The sequence below is a fragment of the Mus pahari genome, chromosome 4, assembly GCF_900095145.1.
Source record: "Mus pahari chromosome 4, PAHARI_EIJ_v1.1, whole genome shotgun sequence".
Taxonomy (NCBI): domain Eukaryota; kingdom Metazoa; phylum Chordata; class Mammalia; order Rodentia; family Muridae; genus Mus; species Mus pahari.
In genome coordinates, this window is record NC_034593.1 from 104,619,071 (window position 1) to 104,644,659 (window position 25,589).

A 25,589-nucleotide genomic window follows, 5' to 3' on the forward strand; every position below is an offset into this window, starting at 1 on the left:
GGAAGTGCTAGACGTAACATAGCAAGAATGTCCTGTTTTCCTGTAAGCTTTTAAGTTGATTTTATTGTTATTTCATGAACTGTAAAACTTAAAAATTTGATAATGTACTCTTCCTCAATATGCTGGACTTTTTAATACTGTTTCCCTATAATTTATTATCTTTTCCTTTCTTGCAGCTCTCTTTTTTTTAACCCTTTCTTCCAACAGGCCATATAAACTTAGCTACAGAATGATTTTAACTCTATGTCAATCTTGTACATACATAAAAAGGAAAGATTAAACACATTTGCATTAAGTATTCCTAGACGCTTTTGTAGTCTTTCAGTGACCTCATCAGTACGGTTGAGCCTGAGTTTCCCACACAGTATCCCTTTCTCTTTCACTGAGAGCAAGTGATGCTGTGTTTCTTAAATGAATGAGGAGTTGTAAGCCAGTGATGAAGGCATTAAGGCCATGTCACAAGTGCTGGTGTGAAGAGTTGGTTACTTTTAACTCTAACAATTGTGGCTCAGAGAGCTGGAAAGAGTGCTCTATTGATGTTTCCAGGACTTAGTCTTAACCTATCAGCAGCCACTTCCCCAGTATGGTATCTGTTCAGATGCTCAGGCCTGAACAGTCCATGGCCACTGTGGTCCCTGCATAGGCAGCAGTACCTTTTAAAAAACTGTCTATGAGGACATGCTCAATCTCTATGGATCTTAATAGGAAAAAAATCCTATTATGCATCCTAGAATCCATGAAATAACGCCTTCCCTGATATATCTTGCTGAAATCCATCACCTCTGGATAGATATTCTTTAAAAGATACATTTGCTACCAAGAGATAGTCCAGTGACTCTGCCTCCAAGTGTAGCAGCCTGAGTCCTAACTCTGGGACCCCCCCACGTGGGAGAAGGAGGGTTGGCTCTTGCAAGCTGATCCCCATGTGCATTCAACAAATTCAACAAGTGTTTACAAAGAATGTTAAAACCAGCTGTTTGTTACTTTGGAAGAATATCTTAGTTTTATTGACTAATACTCATCATACATTTTAAAATAATTTGATTGTGAAGAATCACATAAAACATTTACATGAGTCTGTTTGGTACTTAACCCCTTGGTCTTAGTTATTTATTACATGTGCACTGGTGTAAACATTTGTATGCTTTTTGTTTAAAATGTATACTACAACTCTTGCCAGTTTGTCTGTGTAGTTGAAAGCATTTCTATATTGGAGCAGAGTGGAACTCTAACATGTTAATGCTACAAAGAACGTGTGGGGTAGAGAAAATGGACTCCTAGAAATGTTTCTGAGTTGGTAACAGAGATGGAAAGGAAAGACATAAAACAAACAAGAAATAAAAATCTCCCCTTTGGGCAGTAATACCTTGAAAGATTTAATGGTTACTAAAAACAAAAAAAACAAAACAAAACAAAAAACCACACAAGAAGAAATAAATTAACACGTGATTTTTTAAAAAATGACACAGAAATATCAGATTAATGGAGTATACACTTTTCATGTTTGTTTTAATTTTCGGCCTTGTGAAGAAAGTAGCCCTTTATCATGTTTCCCCAGAAGTATTGTTTTTGTTTTATTTTCTTAAACATTGAAAACCAAATACCTCCCACGTGTATCTGTTGTGCAGACTAAGAACTAAATTTTCTCTCCTTGTCCTTACAATCTTGAATTGTTTCAAGAGGTGATTGTTCTGTATCTAAAATAGCAGAGGTCTATTTGGGAAGGAATTTGCTGTGACATTTGACCGTTTCTGTATAAGCTCCTGAGATTGTATTTATGTTTAATATATTGTTTTAAAAGATTTAGCTTTCATGATTAACTATGTCTTTCTCTAGACGGCTGAGACTCTGTCCCTGTCTTATGTCATAGTATCTGCCTGTGGAATGATAGCGTCTGTGCGGAACTGGCTGTGCCCTGCTCCTTTGATCCTCAGGAAGCTTCTATGGAGACAGATCTCTGTGCCACCCAAAATAGTCACACTCCAGGGGAAGAGGGATTGGTTTTCACAGTTCTAACTAAAAGGCATTTTAAGAAATGACCAGTCTTTTCCTGAGCACTAACTACTAATTCTAAGACCACTGAAGAGCTAGATCTGTAGATGCTCAAGTTCCCTCTCTAAAATGCTGTAATGTGTGCATACATACAGCCTGCACACAGACTCTCAGACACTTTAATTCATTTCTAGAGTACAGTTCAGGTGCTAGGTAAAAAAAATCACAGTTTTATATTGTGTAGGGGTGGATAAGAAAAAGTAGTACATATTAACTACAGAAACAGTTTACCCCGTCCCCAAATATTTTTGCTCCATAGTTAGTCAAATTAGAATTAGAAGCATAGACATGCAGGGTCAGCTATGACTGTATGGCACATTTAGTAAATAAATGCATACTTATCATGCATAATGAAAGATCTTCAGGAGTTCCTTTCCTTTCTTTGGACTTTTTCTCTTTACTATGTGGACTGTCATTTGTAGAAGACACTAACCTGAACAACTGGTTCTCACAGACAGTGTTCATGCATGTATGTGTTTCTGTTGTGTGGGTGCGTGTGGTGCCACATAAGCCAAAAGAGAGTATTGAATCTCTTGGAACTCTAGTTATAGGCACTTATAAACTGTCCAACCTATAAACTGTCTCAAGTCCCCTGGAAGAGCAGGACACACTCTGCAGAGCCATGTCGAGCTCCAAGAGCATTTACATTTTAGCAAGTGCTCAAGTGGGACTGCATCTGTAGGACATGCCTTGAGAACCACTGACACAGGCCGTTAAGGATCTTAGAAAGTGAACGTACTGACAGAGCAGAAGCTGATTACCAGAAATACACCTGCCAGATGGAGAATGGTAGTGGGCTCTTCCTTGCTCAGGATTGGAAAGGGACGTAGGTTTCACTTTTGGGAGGTGTCCTGACATCTCTGAAGGCTTTGTCACAATTTCAAAAATAGGCATCAAGTTGTTGTAACACAGGCTTGGAGTGCCGTGGAAGACCTAGCAGACATGCCTCCCGTCATCTTCACCTCAGTGCAGAGCAGCTACAGACTCCTAACCCAAGAGTGGGCACAGGCTTTTACACTGTCTGTTTGTCGCCCTCTGAAGCTGGTCTATTTTCGTTATTTTCTGAAGGAGCTGGCAAGAACTGCTCAGAATTAGAGTAGATCCGGAGACTACTGAGTAGTCTCCTTATCTTGGTAGTTTATTGGACAGTGGGAGATTGTTGTTGATCAGTGTTATTGATGGCAATGGTGGGTCATAGGATTCTGTACCACAAGTATCATCCTTAGTGAAAATTTCTGTTTTAAAAGCTTACAAGTTAGACATTCATTCAGGAAACACTATCTATCTACTCAGAGCCTGCTTGGTAAGCGCCTTCAGATGCAGTAATACACCGTCCTCCAGGAGCTTGTGGGTGGTTGTCTAACTTTCTCATTCTTGTGAAACACTTGCACTTTCTCTGGCTATTGCCTAAGTGGCGCTGAGTATTGCCATGCATTCCTTTGTTTATATAGTGAACGTCTACTCTAGAAAAGTGTATATTACTTTCAAAAAGTAACAGCCTAGTTTCTGTTTTCATTCCATGACACCAATACTTGATACTGTTTTTTTTTTTCAATTTTTTATTAGATATTTTTTTCATTTACATTTCAAATGCTATCCTGAAAGTCCCCTATACCCTACCCCCACCCTGCTCCCCTACCCACCCACTCCCACTTCTTGGCCCTGGCATTCCCCTGTACTGGGACATATAAAGTTTGCAAGACCAAGGGGCCTCTCTTCCCAATGATGGCCTACTAGGCCATTTTCTGCAATATATGTAGCTAGAGACACGGGATCCATCCCATAATCAGCCACCAAACGCAGACATTATTGCACATGCCAGCAAGATTTTGCTGAAAGGACCCTGATACAGCTGTCTCATGTGAGGCTATGCCAGTGCCTGGCAAATATAGAAGTGGATGCTCACAGTCATCTATTGGATGGAACACAGGGCTCCCAATGGAGGAGCTAGAGAAAGTACCCAAGGAGCTGAAGGGGTCTGCAAGCCTATAGGTGGAACAACAATACTTGGTACTGTTGATGCTGTAGTATTCCTACTGTTAGGCTTCCCAGAATCAGGTAGCTTCATTGTAGTCTAGGACATGTATATGTAGTAATGGATGAAAATACAGCACCACAAAGGGACATTGAGCTGGGTAATGAGGAGAGCAGAGCTCTGCATGGCTGTCGCCACAGACCTCACCTAAGCTCTCTTATTATTTGACAACTCATTAGCATAGTTACTAAACATTTTCTCTTCCCATTAACTTTGTTTTAAATTTTTATTTAATTGTTTATTTTGATTTCATTTCTACTTTTGTTTGTTTATTTTTATTTTCCTTCAATGTCTTAATTTGCCTTTTTGTATGTGTGGTGGGGTGCATGTGTGTCACAGTAAATACATATAGGTCATGGGACAGCTTGTATAATAGGTTCAGCCTTCCACCATGTCCATCTTAGGGGTCAAAGTCAGGTCATTAGAGTTAGAGAGAGGCAGGTGGCTTTACATTCTGAGCCAGGTGGCTTTACATTCTGAGCCAGCTTGCTGGCCCTTGGTTTAATTTTCTGAGACATGGTCTGGTTAAATGGCCAAGGCTGGCTTTGAACTCACCATCTCTAACTTAGTCTCCCAAGTGCTGACATGACACGTGTCCCACCACATCTCCTCTACCCACTGTTTCTGAGCACTGATTCATCGTTCTTTCTAGATTGTGGGTCTCACTGAACTGTTCTACTCAGACAGCTCGGCAGTTGTCTCTCCTATGTGCAGTGTTGGCGGTCACAGATGCCTCTCCCATGTGCAGTGTTGGTGGTTATACTGGTTAATTTTGTGTCAACTTGACACAAGCTGGAGTTATCACAGAGAAAGGAGCTTCAGTTGGGGAAATGCCTCCACAAGATCCAGCTGTAAGGCATTTTCTCAATTAGTGATCAAGGGGGGGTGATCCCCTTGTGGGTGGTGCCATCTCTGGGCTGGTAGTCTTGGGTTCTATAAGAGAGAAGGCTGAGGCAAGCCAGTTAAGAACATCCCTCCATGGCTTCTGCATCAGCTCCTGCTTTCTGACCTGCTTGAGTTCCAGTCCTGCATCCTTTGGTGATCAACAGCAGTATGGAAATGTAAGCTGAATAAACCCTTTCCTCCCCAACTTGCTTCTTGGTCATGATGTTTGTGCAGGAATAGAAACACTGACAAAGACAGTGATCACATAGTTACCATCAGTTCTTTAGCTCACTCACCTTCACGTCCCCCACTGCATTTATCACAGCACCATAAAAACAACCTATGTGAAACCGGTATTTCCTGAGGCAGACTGCTTACGTGTCTTCTGCCTTCCAAATCAGTTATTGTCTTTGAAGTGATGTGCTTTAAAATAGAATTCTTTATAGTTAGTCCACAAATGGATTCCAACTTATATATGAAACCAAAGCTTTTTATAGTTCTTCTGTGACATTTCACAGTCAACATATGTACCTCATGTGTAGCCATATTCATAATCTTAGTATCAGCAAAAATCAATGTAATATCAATGAAACAAAGTTCATTCAGGATAAGAGCAATGACAAAATGTCTCCAAGATCAGTACTCTGAACAGACAAGAAAACTAATCGCCCTTGAGTCAGTGGGTTTGTGGTGGGCAGTTTGGGCCTTCTGCTAACTTTCCTTTCTCTTCATGTTCACGGATTTAACCTACATGTGGATGTGGAACCTAATGGATTTCTTTTAGCAAGTTACAATTTCTAATATATATATACTCTTAATTTATCACATTTAAGAAAACAGTAAACCACAGAAAACATTTTAAATACAAGATAACAAGTATTAAATCCCAGTAGAGTAGAGTTTTACAGAGTACCTGCACTGGGTACTTGTACTGTACACGATGACTCGGGAGGTAAAAGCGCCCAGAACCTACAGTGTGGAAAGAGAGCCATCTTGCACAGGTGGTCTTTTTGTGCCACATGCATGTCTGCGCATGTGTGCATACACCCGAAATAGATGCATACATGTAACAGTGTTGTGTCTGGACTTGTGAATAGATGGCAGTGGTGGTGGCAGTGAGGTGACTTAGAGGCTGTCAGAGCCATTCAGACAAGTGGTGTCAGGGGCTCAGAGCAGTGGGGAACTGTTGGAGTAGTCAGCATCCTTGGGAGTTATGCAGCTGGAGATGATGGGACTGGGTGCTGAGGAAGCTATCAGTAATGTGAGCTGCTAGCTCCTCTTTCTAGGTAATTGTGTAAGACGCCCTGTTACGTAGTCCGTCCTCATTTTTCCCCATGCTCACCCCTGCACCTTCATCCTTTTTTTTCTCTTTAATGTTCACTTCACAGTCTGTCTTTCTGGACTCTTCAGGTGCTTTTTCTCTGAGTGTGACAAATGTTCTCTCAGATTAGGTAGTATCCACATGTCATATCAGTAGGGACTGGTTATGGCCTTGTAGTCATCTTCCTTATGCATCCTCTCACTCCGTCACAATTGTTAGTACCTTACACAGTGACTGGCTTCAATAGTTAGTACCTTACACAGTGACTGGCTTCAATAGTTAGTACCTTACACAGGGGCTGGCTTCAATAGTTAGTACCTTACACAGGGGCTGGCTTCAATAGTTAGTACCTTACACAGGGGCTGGCTTCAATAGTTAGTACCTTACACAGTGACTGGCTTCAATAGTTAGTACCTTACACAGGTGCTGGCTGGCTGGATGAAGGGTTCTGTTTTCCTCATTTTGTTTTTCTTTTCTCTTTAGCAAAACATGATCCAGGATCAAGTTAGACTGACTGCTTTTTCTCTAAGTTATTGCAGATGAAATCAGAACATATCTATGTTTCCCCTAGTATTTCTGAAAAAAAAATAGCTGCTTTTGTAGTTTTCAAACTTAGGTTTAAAGCAGTAACATTGCCAGATTTGAAACAATAATACTGTTGGGAAGAATGGTGGTAGCCCACAGGCCAGAGCTGTAAGGCAGCTGGTGTTCAGGCTTCTGCGCCCTCAGTTCTTGTCGCTGAGATTTGCTGCAATTCTTTTTTACCGTTTACTGGTAAGCCCTCCGGTTGTGAAACGCAGAGAGCTGATCTTCCTGTTCTTTGAGGCACTAGCATCTCAGAGGTGAAACTGTTTGCATAATGTTCCAGCATTCATTGAAGGAGTTTGCACCCTTGCCACAGGAGTGGCCACCGTTATAAATCAGGGTCCTAAAGGCAGTGCCTAAGTGAGACTGGGCAGTTCACAGTCTCTCACACAGAACACTCCTGTTCTGTTCGATGTGACTAGCATCCCGATGCTCTATTCGAGGCTTGCTCACTCTCTCTCTTGGAATGAAGAATTTAGCTTCCTTGCTTCCATGGTTTTGTGTCCATGTTTTTTAAAATATTAGAGCCTCTTAATTATTTATATAGAATTACAGTTTTCTCCTGAAGGCTTTTATAGAATAACATAAGTGTTTCAAGTTTGATGGGAAGTAACAAGTTCCCTTAAAGATGTCTAGTTGAGCTTGTCTATTTTAAATGTAGCTTACTAAGAGTAGTTATGCATATTTAGTTTTTTTTTCTATCTCAGCTAATAAAGAGAGCAGTTGGATTTTATCAAGACACAGCAGTTCAGAACATCTTCATATAATCATGAACATTATTACATCGTATACTAAGCCCTATCCATGTTTCGAGGCATGAGTAGGCACTCAGTATGCACTTGGTTATTCAATCTTTACAAGGATTCTGGTTATGCTCACTGTGCAGGAGGGTCCTTTCTAGATGCAAGATGTCATTTGACTTGTCAGTGACCTCATAGCTAACCAGAACCACTGTTGTGAGCCCAGAGCCTTTGTCAGCTCTCTGAGCTATCACCTTTTTCACAGGGCCAGAGATTTACTTCCTCATCATTTTAAACATGTGTCTACTATGTACCTTGCACACAGTAGGTGATTTGTAGTCACTCTTTGTTGGGTAAATTGGCTTCACATAGGACAGAGGAAATCCTGCTAGACAGGGCAGGAAGTCGCAACACTGAATACTTGGAAAAGCACGGTCTTTGTATACTGACCTGTGAACACAGCTTTTACAGCATGTAACATGTAGCTTGGCTTCTCTGAGGATGATTTGTTTGGATAACTTTCAAATGGGCTTTGAGAATAAAGCTCCTTAATAGGTAAGTTGGAATCTGTAGCATACTAAGGACATGATGACCATCCCTTTAGGACTCAAGAAGTGACGTGGCTGATAAAGCTTGTAAGACCACAGTATACAGAGCCTGAGAACTGTAAGCTGCTCTGGAGCCGTAGGGAGGCATGCCCAGAGTACCCCACCTTTCCTCGCTTCCTTCCTGTCTGCTTTCTGGCATCTCTTGCCACAGCTTCTGAAAGCAAGGTGAGAAGGAAGGAAGCTGTAGTACAGGACACAGCGTCACCAGTGCCACCTTGGGACCCAACTCCTTGTTTTCACAGAAGAACACAAGGCTTAGGAAAGTTAAATGCTTTCTAACCTGTGACACGGTTCTAGATTTTCAATGTCTACACTTTCGTAATTTCTTACAAGTCTTATTAAACTGTTTAAGGTGAAGAATTAAGTCATTCTCTAACTTTAGCATTGTGCTTTCCTGTATATTGTCTTGGAAAACAGATCTCTTTTGTACAGTGCCCCTATAAACACTATTATAATATTAATAAGTAACTTCACCCTGTGAATAATGGTTATGTGTCAGTTGATCCCATAGCTGGGGATGGGTTGTATTGGCACTGTTCCTGCACAGCTAGCAAATTCCAGAGCCAGCCTCTAAAGCTTCACTGTCCTTGAGTGGGCTAGTGTAGCTTGTGGTTTAAAAAGTCAGTCTTCTTGGTTATGGTGATGGGGAAATGAGGTGACACTGGGGTGGGATGGAGGTTTGGAGAAAGGCCCTTATTGGTGGACTTTCACATGAAAGGCAAAGATACTGTTAAATCAGGAGGGTATAGTTTGAAATCAGTAGCAGGAGTGAGTATGTGGTTTGTGATTTTATTAAGCTGATATAATGGATAAGAACATATGTTCAAACCTAAGTTTGTGTATTTATTTAATTTTAGCTGTGTGACCTTAGGTTAGTCATTTGTTCTTAGTCTTATCAGTGAAAGGGAATATTAAACTTTTGAAACCTATTGTAAGTCCTGAAAGCTATTTTTATTTCTGTGTTCTTTTTTTCTTAGGTTTGATTGATTGATTGATTGATTGATTGATTTTTACTTTGTAATGTGTATATGGGAGCAGTAAGTTCATGTAGTGCAGGTGCTTACAGAGGCCAGAGGGGTGAGATCTTCCTGAAGCTGGAGTTGCTGGTGATTATGAGCTTCTTAACCTTGGGTCCCCTGCAAGTGTGGTATTAACAATTAACTACTGAGCCTTCTCTCAGCCTAAACCATGTCTTCAGCCTGATTTCAGGGTTCTTGACCTAACAATAGTGATTGTCATATCATTAAATAATGTTTTCTTTTTCTAGTTGTACAAGTTTGGAGAAACAGTTTCTATTGTGTTTTGGACGGACACTTGGAGACCAGAGAGCTTCTTTGACAAGGTGAAGAAGAACCGAGACAATGGCATGCACACATTGTGCTTACTGGGTAAGCATTGGGAAGACCTTCCACCCCCACACAGTGCAACTGTCAGAATCTCCTATTTTCATTTTGTGATAGAACTAAAACTGTTGTGTAAATAGCTAGGTAGGGGTGGCGGGGAAAGGACACAGGCTATCGCTCTTCAGATGCTCAGCACCAAATGCCACATAAATCCATGTCCACGCTGAGACACGCTGCCCCCCCCACCCCCGCATGTAACCTAGAGATCCTTTCCAAGAGTCTGTATTTACAAGTTTGTCCATTGTTCTTACAGTTCAGCATTTATTCTGCTGTTTCTAGGATATTGTGCATTAAAATCACAAAATGGTTCTTCTGGAAGACACTCCAAGATCATTTAGTTAGAAGCTGTTATGCAGATGATGTCGAATGCTGAGCTTTTCCCAGTACCATTCATTTACTTGTTAACAGGACAGAATCCAAATGCCCCGCTATTCCCAGCTCCTTTCACTGTACTGTCGTGCCCAAGGGTTATTTCCTATGTAACATAGATGGCTAGGCCTGCTTTGTGCAGCACGGTAACAGTACTGCATTTCAGATGAGCGTGGGCTTTACCTTCTAACAGCGATCACAATGTTTAACAAGTCACGTGTCTCAGAGCCTCTACCAAGCTTATATATTCTAGAAAGGAATAATTGGAACATGTTCATGTTCTTCCAGATGACCAGAACACAGCTGGCATCTTAAATTAACCTTGAAATGATATTTAGAGTTGGAACCAGAAGATAAAATCCTAGTGTCTCTACTTACCATCTGGAAAATAATTGAGAAGCAATTCTTGGCTTTTGCCTTCATAATATCAAATTAAAAATGACAATAACAAAACCATAAAACAAACCACCCTTCCTCATGGGGTTGAGAGAAGAGTGCTTCTCAAACCAGTTGTGGTAGTTTTTTTTACTGTTCTATTTGTATGTGTGTATAGACATGTGCATGCTACAGCACATGTGTGGAAGTCAGAGGATAACGTGTGGAATCAGTTCATTAGCTCTCTCTCTACACTGTAAAGAAGCTCCTGTGGATCAAACTCATGTCATCCTTGTAAGCAGCAAGCATGTGTATTTGCTTAGCCATCTTACCAACCCCAATCACAGGTCAATNTTTTTTTTTTTTTTTTTTTTTTGGTTGTTTATATTATGACGGTGGTTGAGTAAGAATGACCCCCATAAGCCCATATATTTGAGTGCTTTAGTCATCAGGGAGTGGGAATCTGGAAGGCTTAGAAGGATCAAGAGGCGTGGCCTGTTGGTGTGGGTATGTCCTTACTGGAGGAAGTGTGTCAATGGAGGGGGGAGGGCGTTGAGGTTTCCCCATTGTATCTTCTTCCTGCTGCCTGTACATCAGAATGTGGAGTTCTCAGCTACCTCTCCAGCACTGTATGTGCCTGCATGCTGCCATGCTCCCTAATCTGATGATAATGGACTGAGCCTCTGAAACTGTTAGCAAGCCCCAGTTAGATGCTTTGTTTTATAAGAATTGGTTCTGGTGTTTCTTCATGACAATGGAACAATGACTCAGACAGTTGTTGTTTGCCTTATTTCATTTCATTTATTTATTTGGGTATGGAGTATAGGGTGTCAGGCTTCCAAATTCTCAAACCATGAATCTCATCATTTAAATTAGCATGTAGTTGTTTAATGCCTGCTATGAGTCTGCCTCTTAAGGGATTAGGAAGCAAAAGCTTAGTAGGAAGCTTTAAAAAATTTATAATTTATTTAGAGACAAGATATAAGTGATATCGTCAGAAGTTAGTAGAGCATTAGTTACGTAGATACTTTTAAGTACAAAGCATTAGAGTAGATCAACAACGACTGCATGAAATAATTGGAACTTGCTGCTTAAGCATGGTTTCAGATGGTCCTGGGAGCAGGTAGTAGGGGAGCAATGCCCACATTCTCGGTAGACATCTGTGGTTACATCTCTTTCAGTAAACGTGTTACATTTTACAAGTTCAAGGTAAATGAATTAATAGAGGTGTTTACCTTAGTACTGAAGACATCATTTAAAGTAAAACATGGCTTCTACTACTAATTGTATCAGAGGCCATTTTTTTTCAATAACTTTCTTTTTTTTTTTTTTTTATGTGCCAAGCAAATAGAACTATTAAATAATATTTCACATTTGGGAAATACTTAACATTAGTACCACAAACATTGAAAACCAGAGAAGAGGTTGATCATTGTTTTAGTTTCTGGGTAAACTTTTTAGTATTTGTCAATAAGGAACACTTTTGCTATCACTTCAGAAAGTTGTAGAAACCTGCCAGAGACTCTTCGGTTGTAACATATTTATTTTTACAGAAACAAACTTTGGCTGAACCATTCATTTTGCATGTAAAGCAGGAAGCAGCTGTTGACCTTGTTGTGTGAAGTTCCTGTGAGGACACAGAGCCTGTCTGGCTTTTCAGCATTTCCAAATAGTTCAGCCAGGCAGCAGTGGGAGTGTATGCTAAGGACCAAATCTTTGCCATGGGGCCCTGTCAGACATCATGAGTGTAGCGGTTGTGTGCAGGTCGCTGTTGTACCTGGTATCTGGCATAGACCCCAGAAGCCCTGTTACTAAAATATTCATTCCTTTTTATGGTATGTTGTACCCTTTGTAAGAAAGCAAACATTTCTTTTCAAAATATGGTAAGAATCTATTTTTGGCCTATGTGTCATCGTTGAGGCTTCTATAGTCTGATGCCTGAAACACAGATAAGTGTAGGAGTATAAGTTATTAGCTATTAGGCAGTGCACATACTACTGTTAACCTAATGCTTTCCCTTATCTTTTCCAGCAGGAACTAGATCCCTGCAGGGTGGTGTCAGGGCCAAACTCCCGTTTGCTTTCTAGTATGGGGCCTTTCCATAGCCACAGGCTTCCACTCCTCTCTAACCTTAGTAGGAAAATCGCCACACACAAATCTTAGCAGAGACACCACAAACTCAAAGATCTGCATTTAGAGGGCTCTGGAAGATGAAGGATTTGTGGTAAAATAACCGAACTGAAAGAGGTTTCTTCCTCCCTACAGATATCAAAGTGAAGGAGCAGTCTCTGGAGAACCTCATCAGGTGAGTCTGCTAAGGGTGAGCACATCTGTTTTAATTCGCTGAAAAAGTCCGTAAGTTTTATTTCAATTACCCAAGTCTGAAGATGCTTGAGAAATGAGCTCTTAGAACAGCTACACAGTGAATATTTGCCTTCATACCGAAGAAAGAGCAGGGTGATTGGGTAAAAGGAACAGTAGAATTCTTAGCTCCAACACAGAGACCAGTGACAGGCATTTAATGGTCACCCAGTAAATGTGATGGAATGAATTAATGCACTGGGAGTTCAAACCCTTGGCTTTAAGTCTGACATCAGCTTCTGCTTGCTGCTGCTTTGGGGCTCACTCCTACTGTGTATGAAGATGGGGTCCTCTCTCAGTGAGGCAGTGTGGACTACAGCAACTCCCCCACACATGCCAGTGAGCTCCTGAAATATGGCTGATGAAGCTGAGGAACCCAAGTTTTCATTTAATTTTACACTAGTGATTTCAAAACCTTCAGGTTGTTTGAGACAACTTTAATATATAAATCTATTTTTTAAATATACTTTTATTCCTTGAGAATTTCATACATGTGTACAATATATTTAGTTATGCTCTCCCTCCAACGTATCCTCAGAAGTCTGTTTTATGACCATACATTTTATATACATACTAAATATTTCTGATAAAAACATAATAATGAAAATGTGCTGAAAGTGCTTCTCAGATTCAAAGACTTGGTATAAAACAATGTTTAAACTTATTTGTGAATTAGATATTCAAATCTAATATTATGATATTAGATTAAATATATTTACATGTTATTAAAACCAATTTTGTCTCTAACTGGTTCGTGTAGTGCCTGGAGCATTTGCTCTGCTTCTGCTGGTTAGTATTGACTTAGAGAATTGTTGAACAATAAAATGATCAGTGCAGACTGAAACTTTCAGGACTCTCATTTTTTTGTTATTGATCATTTGGTAAACTTGCCAGGCTTTTGAGGCTTGCAGAAATAAACATACATCACTGCTGAGGATTTTCAGGTCTTGACAGTTCCTTTTCTTAGAGGAAGAAGTAAGAAGAACATACAGGAACATATTAATACAGAAACAGTAGCATGCCCTGGGCCCTGGGTCCAGACCCAGCACCATGAAAATAACAAACCCCGAAGCAGCAGGGAGTGTAGGCTGCCTTGACTGTTGGGATGGCTGTAGTTAAAGCGTCACTTTTAATAAACAAACCTGATTCACATGTATATCCTTGTCAGAATGTCCATCTTGCTATCATTGGGGACAGCTCAGGTAGAACGACAGAAAAAAAGCTTAAGAAACTCAGTCACTGGACCCAGACTTGGTTTCTACAGCAGTGGGTATCACGTGAAGGCTGCTGAGTGAAGGCTGTGCCACTCGGGAGGACCTGGGGAGGACCTGCACTGAATGCTACATTGAAATGTCCTGGGAAAGAAGGCTGACATCTGGTTTGTGCTTACAGAGGAAGAAAGATCTATGAACCTCCTCGGTACATGAGTGTGAACCAGGCAGCCCAGCAGCTTCTAGAGATTGTTCAAAATCAGAGAGCACGCGGGGAGGAACCAGGTACTTAGGCCCCCATGAGAGTCTTCTGCTATCCCTACAGATACATATGTTATATCTGATACACACTCAGACCACACTGAAGCAGGGTCAGCGTTTTTTTACCTCCTTACATATTTCTTGGGGTTTTTTTTTGTTTGTTTGTTTTTGTTTTTTATTTAAAATCCCACAGGATTCAAGCTCTTCAAACTAAAACTATCATAATTTAAATTATTAAAAATGACTTTTTATCAAGGACTTATAATCAGATTTTATGCTAAAATGCTAATGTATAAATGTTTGATAAACTAGAGAGGTAGGTACCACTTATTACTAGTCAATATTATCTGTCCTACATAAATACATTTATTCTGCTTTTTTCCTGAACAATGCTGAAATTCAGAATAGTTTTCTTTAGGATAAAGACAAGAGTTTATCTTGCACGCCTAATGGGTAGACCAAGTATGTGATCTATATACAGTACAATGTGTCTGGACTGGACTGTTTGTTGAGACCTGCTTGAATGTTTCTGTCTCATTCTCCTATGGGCACTGTCTTTTGAGCTCCTGACCTCTCTTGAAAACATGCATTGAGGTAGTTTTGAGCAATCATTCTCTATTTTTAAGTCTCTATTCCATGTATTTATTTTTATGTGTGTGCACACTTGCCCTAGTGTACATGTGGAGGTCAGAGGAAAAACTTGGAGTCTCTTCATTCACCATGTGGGTCCCAGGAATCGAACTCAGGCCATTAAAACATGGTGGCAAGCCCTTTCCCTCCTGAGCCCTGCTACTGGCCCTGTCATTGCATATTTTATCCCTGCTGTGTTCCTTTCATGCCCTCTTTGCCTTGTAGGAGTCCTGTCCCACTTCTTCTTAAATCAGTAAGGACAGCTTTCCTAACCAAAGGATAAAAGCATGAGAAGTCAGCTCTTCAGCTGTAGCACCAAAATGAATGATCAGGAAAATATAAGGATCTTTTTTCTCAATTTAAAAGCCTAAATCTCCAGAAATGCCGATCATTTGTTACTGGAGCTATAGTTTATTAAGTACTCTTGTATTCAGTGTATTAGCCCTCGTTGATAGAATGTACTATATCACAACTACCACTTAAGATACAAAACATCTTTTAAAATTAAAAAACAAAAAAGTGAAGTTAGTATTTAATTAGATGGCTGAGCAGACACTCAACATCTGTGAAGTTTTCTGAGTCTCCTAATTTTTACTGTGTCTTGGTCAGTATAAATGTATGTCAAGAATTTATTTAAAATATAAGTATGTTGGGGCAGGAGGGATGGTTCAGTCCTTACAAGCACTTGCTCTTAAAGAGGATCCAAGTTAGGTTCCAAGCACGCAATTGAATGGTTCACAACCACCTGTAATTATAGCTTCAGGAGATCCAGTTCCCTCTCTGCCTTCATGGGACCTGTAAGCATATACATGCACATGTGTGCCTATACCAACACACACACACACACACACACACACACACACACTATTATGTTAAACCAAAATCTTTATAGCATGTGTGCATCATAACGATGTACACTCAGAACCTGTTTTAGGATAAGTGTTGTATCATTATGTGGAGTATAAATATAGCTGGGGTTTTTTTCCAGTTGTTAAATCATAAGCTTGGATTAACCTTTGAAATTCCCAAAAGGTAATGTGACTGGTCTGTAGTGAGTCAGTAGCGACATTTAAGAAGTCAGGGCATTTTCAGTGCACTTGCTGTACTGTTACTTTGAAAGTTGACTACGGTGATGCACTTGCTGAACTGATCTGCAGCTCTCTGTCTCCCTTCCCAACCCCTTTTTGAACAGCAATCACTGAGGAGACTCTCTGTGTCGGCTTAGCCAGAGTGGGAGCTGAAGACCAGAAAATTGCAGCAGGCACCTTACAGCAGATGTGCACAGTGAGCTTGGGAGACCCACTGCACTCTTTGGTCATTACAGGGGGCGATCTGCACCCACTGGAGATGGAGATGCTAAGTCTCTTCTCCATACCAGCATCCCAGAGTACTGATGGACTCTGAAAATGGACGTGTTCCGTTGTCTCACAATCATGGCAGTGAGATTGGGGGGGGGGGGTGTTATTTATATGACAAATGGCATGGCTCTGTCATTTATGAAGAAGATAATAACAGAAGTGACCAAGCAAGGTTGAGCGACAGCGTTTGGTTTCCTGCGGCAGCTCCCCCATCCCGTCGTGAGTGGCTGTTGCTGAGTCAGTTGGCTACTCATCAGGATGCACACACTTGGACAGACCGAGCTGGAAAAGGGAACTGAGTCCATGCAAGGAGGTGGGGACCAAGAATAACGCGAGGAAATTGGACATTGAATCACTTGAACTGTTTTTCAAAGACAAAGCATGAATCAGCAAGAAAAGCAAATAAAAGATTGCTAACTCTTCATATATTGTTTTATAATCTCCTTTATAAAAGGTAGCTATTGGGCTGGAGAGATGGCTCAGTGGTTAAGAGCACTGACTGCTCTTCCAGAGGTCCTGAGTTCAATTCCAGGCAACCACATGGTGGCTCACAACCATCTGTAATGAGATCTGTCTGATGCCCTTTTCTGGTGTGTCTGAAGACAGCTATAGTGTATTCATATCTATAAAATAAATAAATAAGTCTTTTTTAAAAAAAAAAACAACAAGGGTAGCAGTCAGGGACTAAGGACATGCCTTAGTGGTGTAAAAATTCAAGTGTGGCAATGTACGGCTGTAACCCTGATGCAGGGTGGGAGCAGAGGCAGGCAGATTCCCTGAAGCTTTCTGGTTTATCTGTGTGTGTCTTAGACAGTTTCAAAAGATAAAGTGGTAGCTGAGTGTGGTGAGTCACTCCTTAACTCCCAGCTTGGGAGGCAGACAGACAGATTTCTGAGTTCAAGGCTAGCCTGATCTGCATAGCAAGTTTCAGACTACCTTACGGATGATGATGATGATGATGATGATGATGATGATGATGATGATGATGATGATGATGATATAGTGGAACAAGACAGAGGGAGAGGATATCCTATGTTGATATTCGTCATCACACGTGCACACATGAATACACATTCACTAAACACCAATTTTAAAAGGCTCGTTTGTTTAATAGCCGTAAAGTGCTTTGCCTTTGCCCATCTGCAATGGAAGCAGCTTAATGACAGCCGTGAGTATTTCCATAGCCTAATCAACTCCATCTTTTTGCTCAGTTTATTCATGAATATTGGTTGTAACTTTTTCTACTTTCTGGCATTATATATGCATTAGCTAGAAAATATTTTGACATATCATTTGGGATGAAATATTTTAATGTATACAAAACATCCCATTTTGAGACTATTGTGCACACAAGAAGAAAGAGACAAATAGCTTAAGTCGGTTCTATATTGTTTGCTTCGGGGTGTTAAGCCAAACATTTAAATGTTTTAAATATAAAGGACTTGTAAGTTTGGCAATTGAATGGCTCACACTCCCTCCATTCATAAACTCTTTTACACTGCATGATTGCTGGAAGACACTGGGGAGCCAGAGGGCAGGCTGAGAATTTTGCCTATGTGGCTTTTCCTGTTCCCAGACATTCCCAAACATTCAACCAAGCTAGTTCCTACTGGCTTGAGATGGTTAGTAGATGGAACTGTGGGCTCCAAAGGGAGCTGGACACTGAAGTAGGAGCCCTTAGAAAGTAAGATGCTCTGGAGTGGCGAGTCTTCTGATCTCTGTCCTAGGTCCTCAGTTTAGTCTTTACTCTCTGTATGTGTAGAAAGAGCCACAGATCTAGGTGAAAAACCTGGCCAGGGGCCTAAAGAAACAGGTATTGCTCTCCATTGTGAGAGAAGACAGCCTCACGTTTGAATTCCAACAAGTTAGGAGGGCTTGATAAATATGCATGCTTTCCTTCAGAAACCCAGAATGACCATGTACAACTAAAAACCAAGCTTGGAACTCGATTAAGGACAAAGTGTTTCATATAATGTGAAGTTAAGTCTCCTTAGGATGAAGTTGATAAGCTGTGGTTTAATGTCTGCTAGGACAAAGTTTAAGATGGTTCAGAAAATAGTGACAGAAAATTAGTATAGTATCAATAATAGCCTTAGAACAGAATATGTGATACGGCTTTATGACTAGAAAGGAAGAACACTGGGTAACAGAGATGTACATACCCTAGAACCACCCCCTCCTTTACATTGACTACTTGAGCAATGATGAGAGTGACTTTTAACACTGCCCAAATGACTTCCAAATTGGTCTTTTCTTTCTGCATTCTCACAGTATCACAAGTGAGTTCTTGTTGCTCATCTCTTATAAGACAGCTCTGGAGTGATCGACTGTCTCTGTCCCTCTCTCCCCAAACACTGCTAGTGGAAGACTAGATGTCAGGTTGTTTAGAAAGGATGCAATTTGCCACCCTCTCAGAACACAGATTGTAGTAAAATGCAACTTCAACTCAGTTCCTGTGTGCCCATTGCCGTTTGGAGACAGGTGGCACAGTGCCCCACCCTCTTGGCCCTTTTAGTTTGGGGGCAGATGTTAAAAAGAGGTAGTATGCTTCCCTTCCCTTCCTTTCTTTTTGAAGCTGTTTGCTTTCTAGCTCCTCCTCGTCTCCTGTCCTTGATAGCATGACCTTATCGGCACTTGCAGTGAGGCCCATGGGCGTTTGATTGCAAGTCTTCCATATGGTGTGCATAGTCTGGAGTTTATCCCACGTGGGAAGTATACAGCCACTCTTCAGATATCTCTTTTGCACTGAATGCTTTATCCTCTTTTTTGATCTCCGATGAATCTGATAATAGGAGTGGCGGACATTGCTTGTCCCACAGTCACCGAGCTGTGTTCTGTTTCTGTTGTTTTGTTCTTGAAATGGTTTTTATGTTCTGAATGGGTAATTTTTCCTGATCTGTCTTCATGGATATTGACTCTTGCTTCTTCTATACTGCTATTGAGTTCATTTGATGTGCTTTTAAATTTTTGCTTATTGTCCTGAATTTTCATCTTTTTTTTTTTTTTTAAATTGATGTGCATATGTGTGCTGCTGTGTGAGTTATCTGTAGGAGACCACAGGGACAGAAAAGGATGTTGAATCCACTGGAACTGGAGTTACAGACCGCTCTAAAGCCATCCCATAGGAACCAGTCCTGGGTCCTCTTGAAGAACAGTAGCTGTTAGCCACAGAGCAATCTCAGCCCTAACCCTCCAATTTCTTACATTAGTCTTTGTTGCAGGGCTATTTGTTATTGTGCAATTGTGTGTTTTCATGGTGGCTACATCAAGATCTTTATTAGCTTACTCCAAAGCTCATGTGGTTACAGCACTTGGTCAACTCACCTGGGATTTAGACTGGCGTCCTGAATATCATATATTAGGTCCTAAGTCTTCTAAAACTCTGTGGTGAAGTCAGCCTTTGTGTTCTCATAAGCAGGCAGTGTGGTGAAGGGCCGCGTGTGAGTACTTGTCTGTCTCTTCTGTTCACTGCTCAAAGACCGCAGGTCTGGCCCCGTGGAGGTTGTTCTGCTTAGTCTGAAACTTGGGGAGTCGGTTAGGGCTTTTTTAGTTTGCCAAGTAGGATCAACATCAAAGCATTAATGAGTTGAAGGTGATCCTTGGGGTTCATAAATTATTCCCATGGTTCTTCTGGGCTTCTGCCCTTCAGTCTAACCCTACCCCGTAGTACCTTGGTCTCCCTTTCCCCATCCTCAGCCAGGAGCCCGGCCGTCTCACTACTCTTCAATTCACAATTTCCCGATTGGGACTGCACCCTCACCCATGCAGAAGAGAGAGAGGTTAGCTGTCTTTTTGAAGCCACAGCTTTTCCAATAAAAACTAAATTCTGCTCTTTCCAGGAGTTGACGCTTCTGTTGGTTTCCGTAGCTGCTGGCTATCAATCACCACGGTGCTGTGTTTGACAAGTCTCAGGCTAACAGATGGGTTAGCTTTGCCTTCTGGAGTCTTCTCAAGCCAATGTGACCTTTATACTAATTACTCGTCAGGGGAAGTAACATGACGTAGAGAATTCCTGTAAAGTCGAACATGATGAGCTAACTCACTGCCTAGGGTGAGGACGTGAGGCTATCAGATTGTCCCTACTTTACTTAAAAATTTAGATGATCACATTTCTGAAAGTTAAAAAAAAAAATGGCAAAGTTGTAATTATAATTGCCATGAGATTGTATCTATGCTTACATGGAAATATGATTCTATTTATAAAATGTTACACTTTAAAAGATAATATCCCTTGCCAAATTCAGGGAATACCATTTGGAATGCTTTTAGCTTTGTATTGTCTTATTTTTAATCTTTTCAGTTTAGCAATAGCTGGCTTACAAACAAAACAAGGTTCATCCTAGTAATTCATTCAATACTATTTTCAAAGATTTAAATTTTCCATTAAAACATTTTTTCATGTTGGGTGTATGTATGTATGTATGTATGTATGTATATATGTATGTATATAAGGTATATGCTCACATGTGGAAGCCAGAGGACACTGGGTCCTTTGACCCAATTATCCAGTTATTCCTTTGAGACAGTCTCTCACTGAACTTGGAGCTAGGTTGGTGGTTAATGAACCCCAGCGATCCTGTCTGTGCTGGCATTCTAGCCACCAGTGTGGCCATGCCCAGGTTTTTACGTGGATCCTGGGATCTGAACTCATGACAGCATGCTTGTCCAGCAAACCTTTTATCCATCAAGCTATCTCCCCCCAGCTTGTTTTTTCTTTTTCTTTTTTATCCATAAATTTTGGCTTCCTACTGTGCTGGGCTGTATCCTTCTAGTGGTATGGATTCATCAGGTTCCTAGTTGCCTATTTAAATGTTGGTGATACAAGCAAGCATGAATTCCATGGTAGACTTATACTTATTTTAATGTGTATGGTTGTTTTCTTGCACACATCTGTGTACCCATGGTGGCCAGAAGAGGTCACCAGATTCCCCAAGACTGAAGTTACATGTGGTTGTGAGCTGGGTGTGGGGAATTGAGCATTGATCCCTTGGAAGAGCAGCCACTCTTGGCCACTGAACCATCTCTCCAGCCTCACTGGTAGATTTTTTTTCTTTTAAGCTTGGAGATAGGGCTAGTTGAACTGACAATGTTCAAAAGAACCATCAAAATGATAATTTTCTATTTTTCCCTCGAATAGAATGCAAAATAGTAAATTGCTGATATTGGTTCTATTTGTTATATGTTTGCTTGTTTCTCCAGTCTAGGTGAGAAGCTTTTTTATTGTTATACTGTGAGAAGTACAAATAAATTACAAAACACAAACATTTAAGTTTCCATAAGGGTTGGAGAAGTAGCTCAGTGGTTAAGAGAATCGGCTGCCCTACTCTTCTCAAGGTTCTGAGTTGAAAACCCAGGGACCACATTTGGCTTACAACTATCTATAAAGGGGTTCAGTGCCCCCTGCACACCAGTAGGCTGGACCCTGGTACATTCAGCAAGCAGTGGCAAAGGCAGAGGCAGGTGGATCCCTGAGGCCAGTCTGGTCTACATAGTGAGCTCCAGGACAGCTACTTGTTTAAAAAAAAAAAAATCCCAGAGTTCATAGGAAGTTGTATTGTGGCAGCACCATATACCAGGGATTTATAACCCCCCCCCCCCAAAAAAAAAATCAAACTCAGAATGTAGATTCAGAGTTTAAGACAAGAAAGTAATAATGATTATTTCCAGATTGGAATAGAAAAACTTAGAAGGGGGCAGTGAGAAAAAGAACCAACATTCTGAGCTAGAGACTGCAAGTGCATGGGGAAGCTCACCTTGGCAGCCAAGGTAACCAGGCAGGCTTCTGGAGAAGAAAGCAGACTCCTTTTAAAAAACAAGATTGCTACAGCACTGAACTGTAGTAAACAACTTGTGTCAATCTGTGTGAGAGATGAAAAGGTTGTAGCAACTTGACAGGCCACTGTGGACTTGGACTCAGGGGCTGATTCTAGGAAACAGTAAAGGCTTCCCTAACCTAGCCAGTCACCGTGCAGTGCACGGCAGAGACAGCGAGGTGAGCAGGAGGGCTGTGCAGCAAAGCAGGAGGGCTGTGCAGCAAACGGGAAGGCCAGCCCAGCAGATTGCTCACAGTCCCGGCTGGCCCAGGGCCAGGTCTTTCTCCGGTGGTGGAAGGGGCTGAAGCAGACGTGGCAAAGCTAGGCATGGACCAGGTGGGAAGATGAGCAATACTCAAATGCGATCCTGTCTTCAGTCAAGGCCAGGAAGCCAGTGGTATTCCTGGAAAGGAAAAGGTGATTTCAGAAGATTGGAAAGGGAGGGTCCTGATGTGGTGATGGGAGGTTGAGGAAGGAGGTGGTGATGTTTCAATGTCAAGGATTCTGTAAGGAATTCTGCATTAAACAGTCACTCCGGAGCAATTTGGATGGGAGGATTTTATTTCTGTTCTGACTTTGTACGTTGGCAAAGCATGTATGTACAAAACTCTGACCAAACAGAAGTAAAACCAGAGTACTGGGAGCTTCGCAGACTCAGACAGAACAAGCACACATCCACTCTGAAAATGCAGGAGGAGGCAGCCGAGGCTGGAGCTACAGGACAGGCAAGACTGACAACTGAAGCTGTCCTGATAGGATTCCCTTTGACGGGGTGGCATGAGAGTTTTCTGGAAGAGAATTTTTTTCATCTTAAAAATTATTTATTTATACTGGACTGGCCTCAAACTCACAGATGCCCACCTGTCTATACCTCCTTCATGTTGAGATTAAAGATGTATACCATCACACTTGGTATATGTACCGTGGAAGGGTCATGTATACTGGTGTCAGCTTCATGTCACAAAGGTCATCTGTAGAGGGTGGGATAAGAACAACTCAATGCTAGTGGGAATCTCAAAAAAGGGATACACCCTAAACAGATTTGAACTAAAGGAAGAGGATGTAGGAAGAGGCTCTGGGCAATGGAAAGACACCTTAGCATCTCTCTTCTGAAAATTCTGCAAGTGTTCTTTTTGGTCCATTCAACTCAGAGTCACGACTCAGGAAGACTTTTACACAAAAATTTAATTGAAAACAAAATTTTAATACAGCTGTTTATGATCATTTTAAAATACACTGTGGTTAAACAAAATACATGTCAATGTGTGCAAGTAGAAAAGGTGAAAGGTACATTGTGGGTCTACTGTAGTGCATGTAGGCAAGTCATAACTGTTCATGGCAGCATTTTCAAACGATTCAACTCTTATATGTGACATTCCCACCTAGCCTTGTAATGTAAACATTTTTAGAAATGTTTTGATGTGTCATCTTCATCAAGGAACCAACCCCAACTCCAGAATTGCCCATATGTTTTTCAACCATTACAGGCAGGAAAGTGAAGTGCTGAGCAGGTGGGTGTTCAGGAAGACCAGATTGGGAAAAATTTCAGTCACACTGTTTCCAAATTAGGGGAAAAATATACAAAACATATTTGAAAGGAAACAAGACCAAAAAAAAAAGGTAAGTGTATTCGAGGGACATTTAGATCATGTAATACCCATGTGTTTTCATTAGAAGCATCTTTAAGAAATACCTTCAAGAAATTCAAGAAATAGAATTGAAAGAGTTCTGAATGACAAACTATCCTGGGAGAGTTGACAGTCCTTAAAGAAACAGCAACATGGCAATTCTCCACCAAACCAATCCCCAGCTTGGCTGTACACAGTCCAGAAGGTCACAGTACATAGGCTCGGTTGTGCCAAATCCCAACAACATGGCAAGTGGAAAACAGACTGAGTAACTCAGTACATGGGGGGAAAGGACAGAGTCAACAGAAGACCGGTCTGTACAGAAATACCAGAACTGCCAAATATGCTTCCTCCAGTGAGTTCCAGCTTCAGTTTGTGTCTGTTCCTCTCTAAGAGTTCCTGGTAACTATTTCATAAGAATCTTAACATACCCCAGTGAGTTGGGGTATAAAAGCATATGCAGCCACTGTTTTTGTTTTTTATGCTTTCCAACATCACAATCAGAATTACAAATTCATGTTCAAAGCTGTGGGAAGGTACAGGCTTCTATTTATGAAATAGATTTCTTCCATTGACAAGGTTTAAGTAAAACAGACACTACTTAAACCTGAACATCAATCTGTGCTTCTTGGCAGGTGGTCCCCCAACGATGGTCTTGAGGGCAGGCACTCTGTTCTTCATGCTGGCACAGAGGATGCCATCTTTAGCATCAGTCAGTGAGCAACTCCACCATGACTTCCAGTGAAAGTTTCCCCTAACTGCCTTTTAGAGGGATGTAAGGAGCACTAGTGCCATTTCCCCAGAATGGGCTTGGATCCGTGACCAAGTTATAAAGCAAACATCTTAGAGCACAGGCGGAAACAGGATGGGGGCAGTTTGTCAGTATCCCCATAGCAGTGGCATCACTAGTGCCCGCTGTCTTTCCAGAGGTCTAACCAGATTGGCCACAGCTTCTTGGATCTTCAAAGTGTTGCTGACGGATTTTTAAAAACACAGTCACTAGAAAAGACTAAATTGCTACTGTACCACAGACTTTCCCCAGATAAGGATTCCTTCCTCGTGCTATGAGGATCACAAACTAGCTTTTAAGATGCTATCAATCATAAAATCATGCAAAGTTCTCTTCAGAAAAATGTGAGTGAGAAAATGAGCGAAGCCGTTTAAGTACCTGGATACATCAATACTTAGCACAGGAGACCTAACTTGTTTTCTGTTATCTGCAGTTAGGAAATGGCTAACTATAAACCAAAGATGAGCGTATCACTGAAGCCCCGCCTATTTGACCTTTCAATGGAGCTGCTACACTTCTCTGTTACATTTCTGGGAACACTCTGTGATAGCCAGTCTTTCACTCTGTCTTGATTCTAAGTTAGATCTGAATCACTAAGGTGGCCTCTGGAAATCACTTCCTAAGAATGCTTCATGGAACTTTAAATGAATGTTCTTCAGAGAATAAAAGAATTCTCCCCTGCACCCCCACTAGGATTCTTATGAACTGGGAAATAATGTGTTTCAACAATGGTGACTTTTTGTAGAAAGAAAAACAAAAGCTTAACTTGGCCAAGGTAATGCATTTGCAGAGTCAAAGGCAGTGGCCTAGTATTTGCAGTTCTGAATATGACTTCAAACATGTACCTGACTGAAGTAAAAGATGTGCTCCATACATTTTCTGCCTCACTTTGTACAGCTCTGAGAAATTTTAAAGTAAACACTGTCCAGTGACTGAAGAAGTGTGTTACACAGGGCTGAAATGGCATGACTGATGAACCAGACTGATATCCAAAAGGAACCAGTATCTAAGCAAAATTAAGAAAGGAAGCCAGCATTAAATGGAAAGAGCATGGGCAATTAATAAAAATTTACTCCCAAGTTCAAAGTATCTAGAGAACATTTTTTTTTTCAAGTCAAGAACTGGTTTGGAAGAAAAAAAAAATAATTACTATAATCGATTCCA

The 25,589-nt window shown here is 41.0% G+C and overlaps 1 protein-coding gene across 2 annotated transcripts in view; it reads left to right on the top strand.

The window, feature by feature from the left end:
* Dph5 (diphthamide biosynthesis 5) overlaps window positions 1-16,845 on the top strand; it is a 28,667-nt gene extending 11,822 nt beyond the window's left edge. Inside the window, exons 5-8 of one of the 2 annotated variants that reach the window (XM_029538139.1) lie at window positions 9,494-9,614; window positions 12,639-12,678; window positions 14,127-14,230; window positions 16,029-16,648. In XM_029538139.1, coding sequence (XP_029393999.1) covers window positions 9,494-9,614; window positions 12,639-12,678; window positions 14,127-14,230; window positions 16,029-16,240 — 477 coding nt within the window. In that variant the 3' untranslated portion in view covers window positions 16,241-16,648. Of the gene's footprint in view, window positions 1-9,493; window positions 9,615-12,638; window positions 12,679-14,126; window positions 14,231-16,028 lie in introns of both variants that reach the window. The other variant, XM_021196500.2, reaches the window with a different exon arrangement.
* Window positions 16,846-25,589: the final 8,744 nt, after the last annotated feature.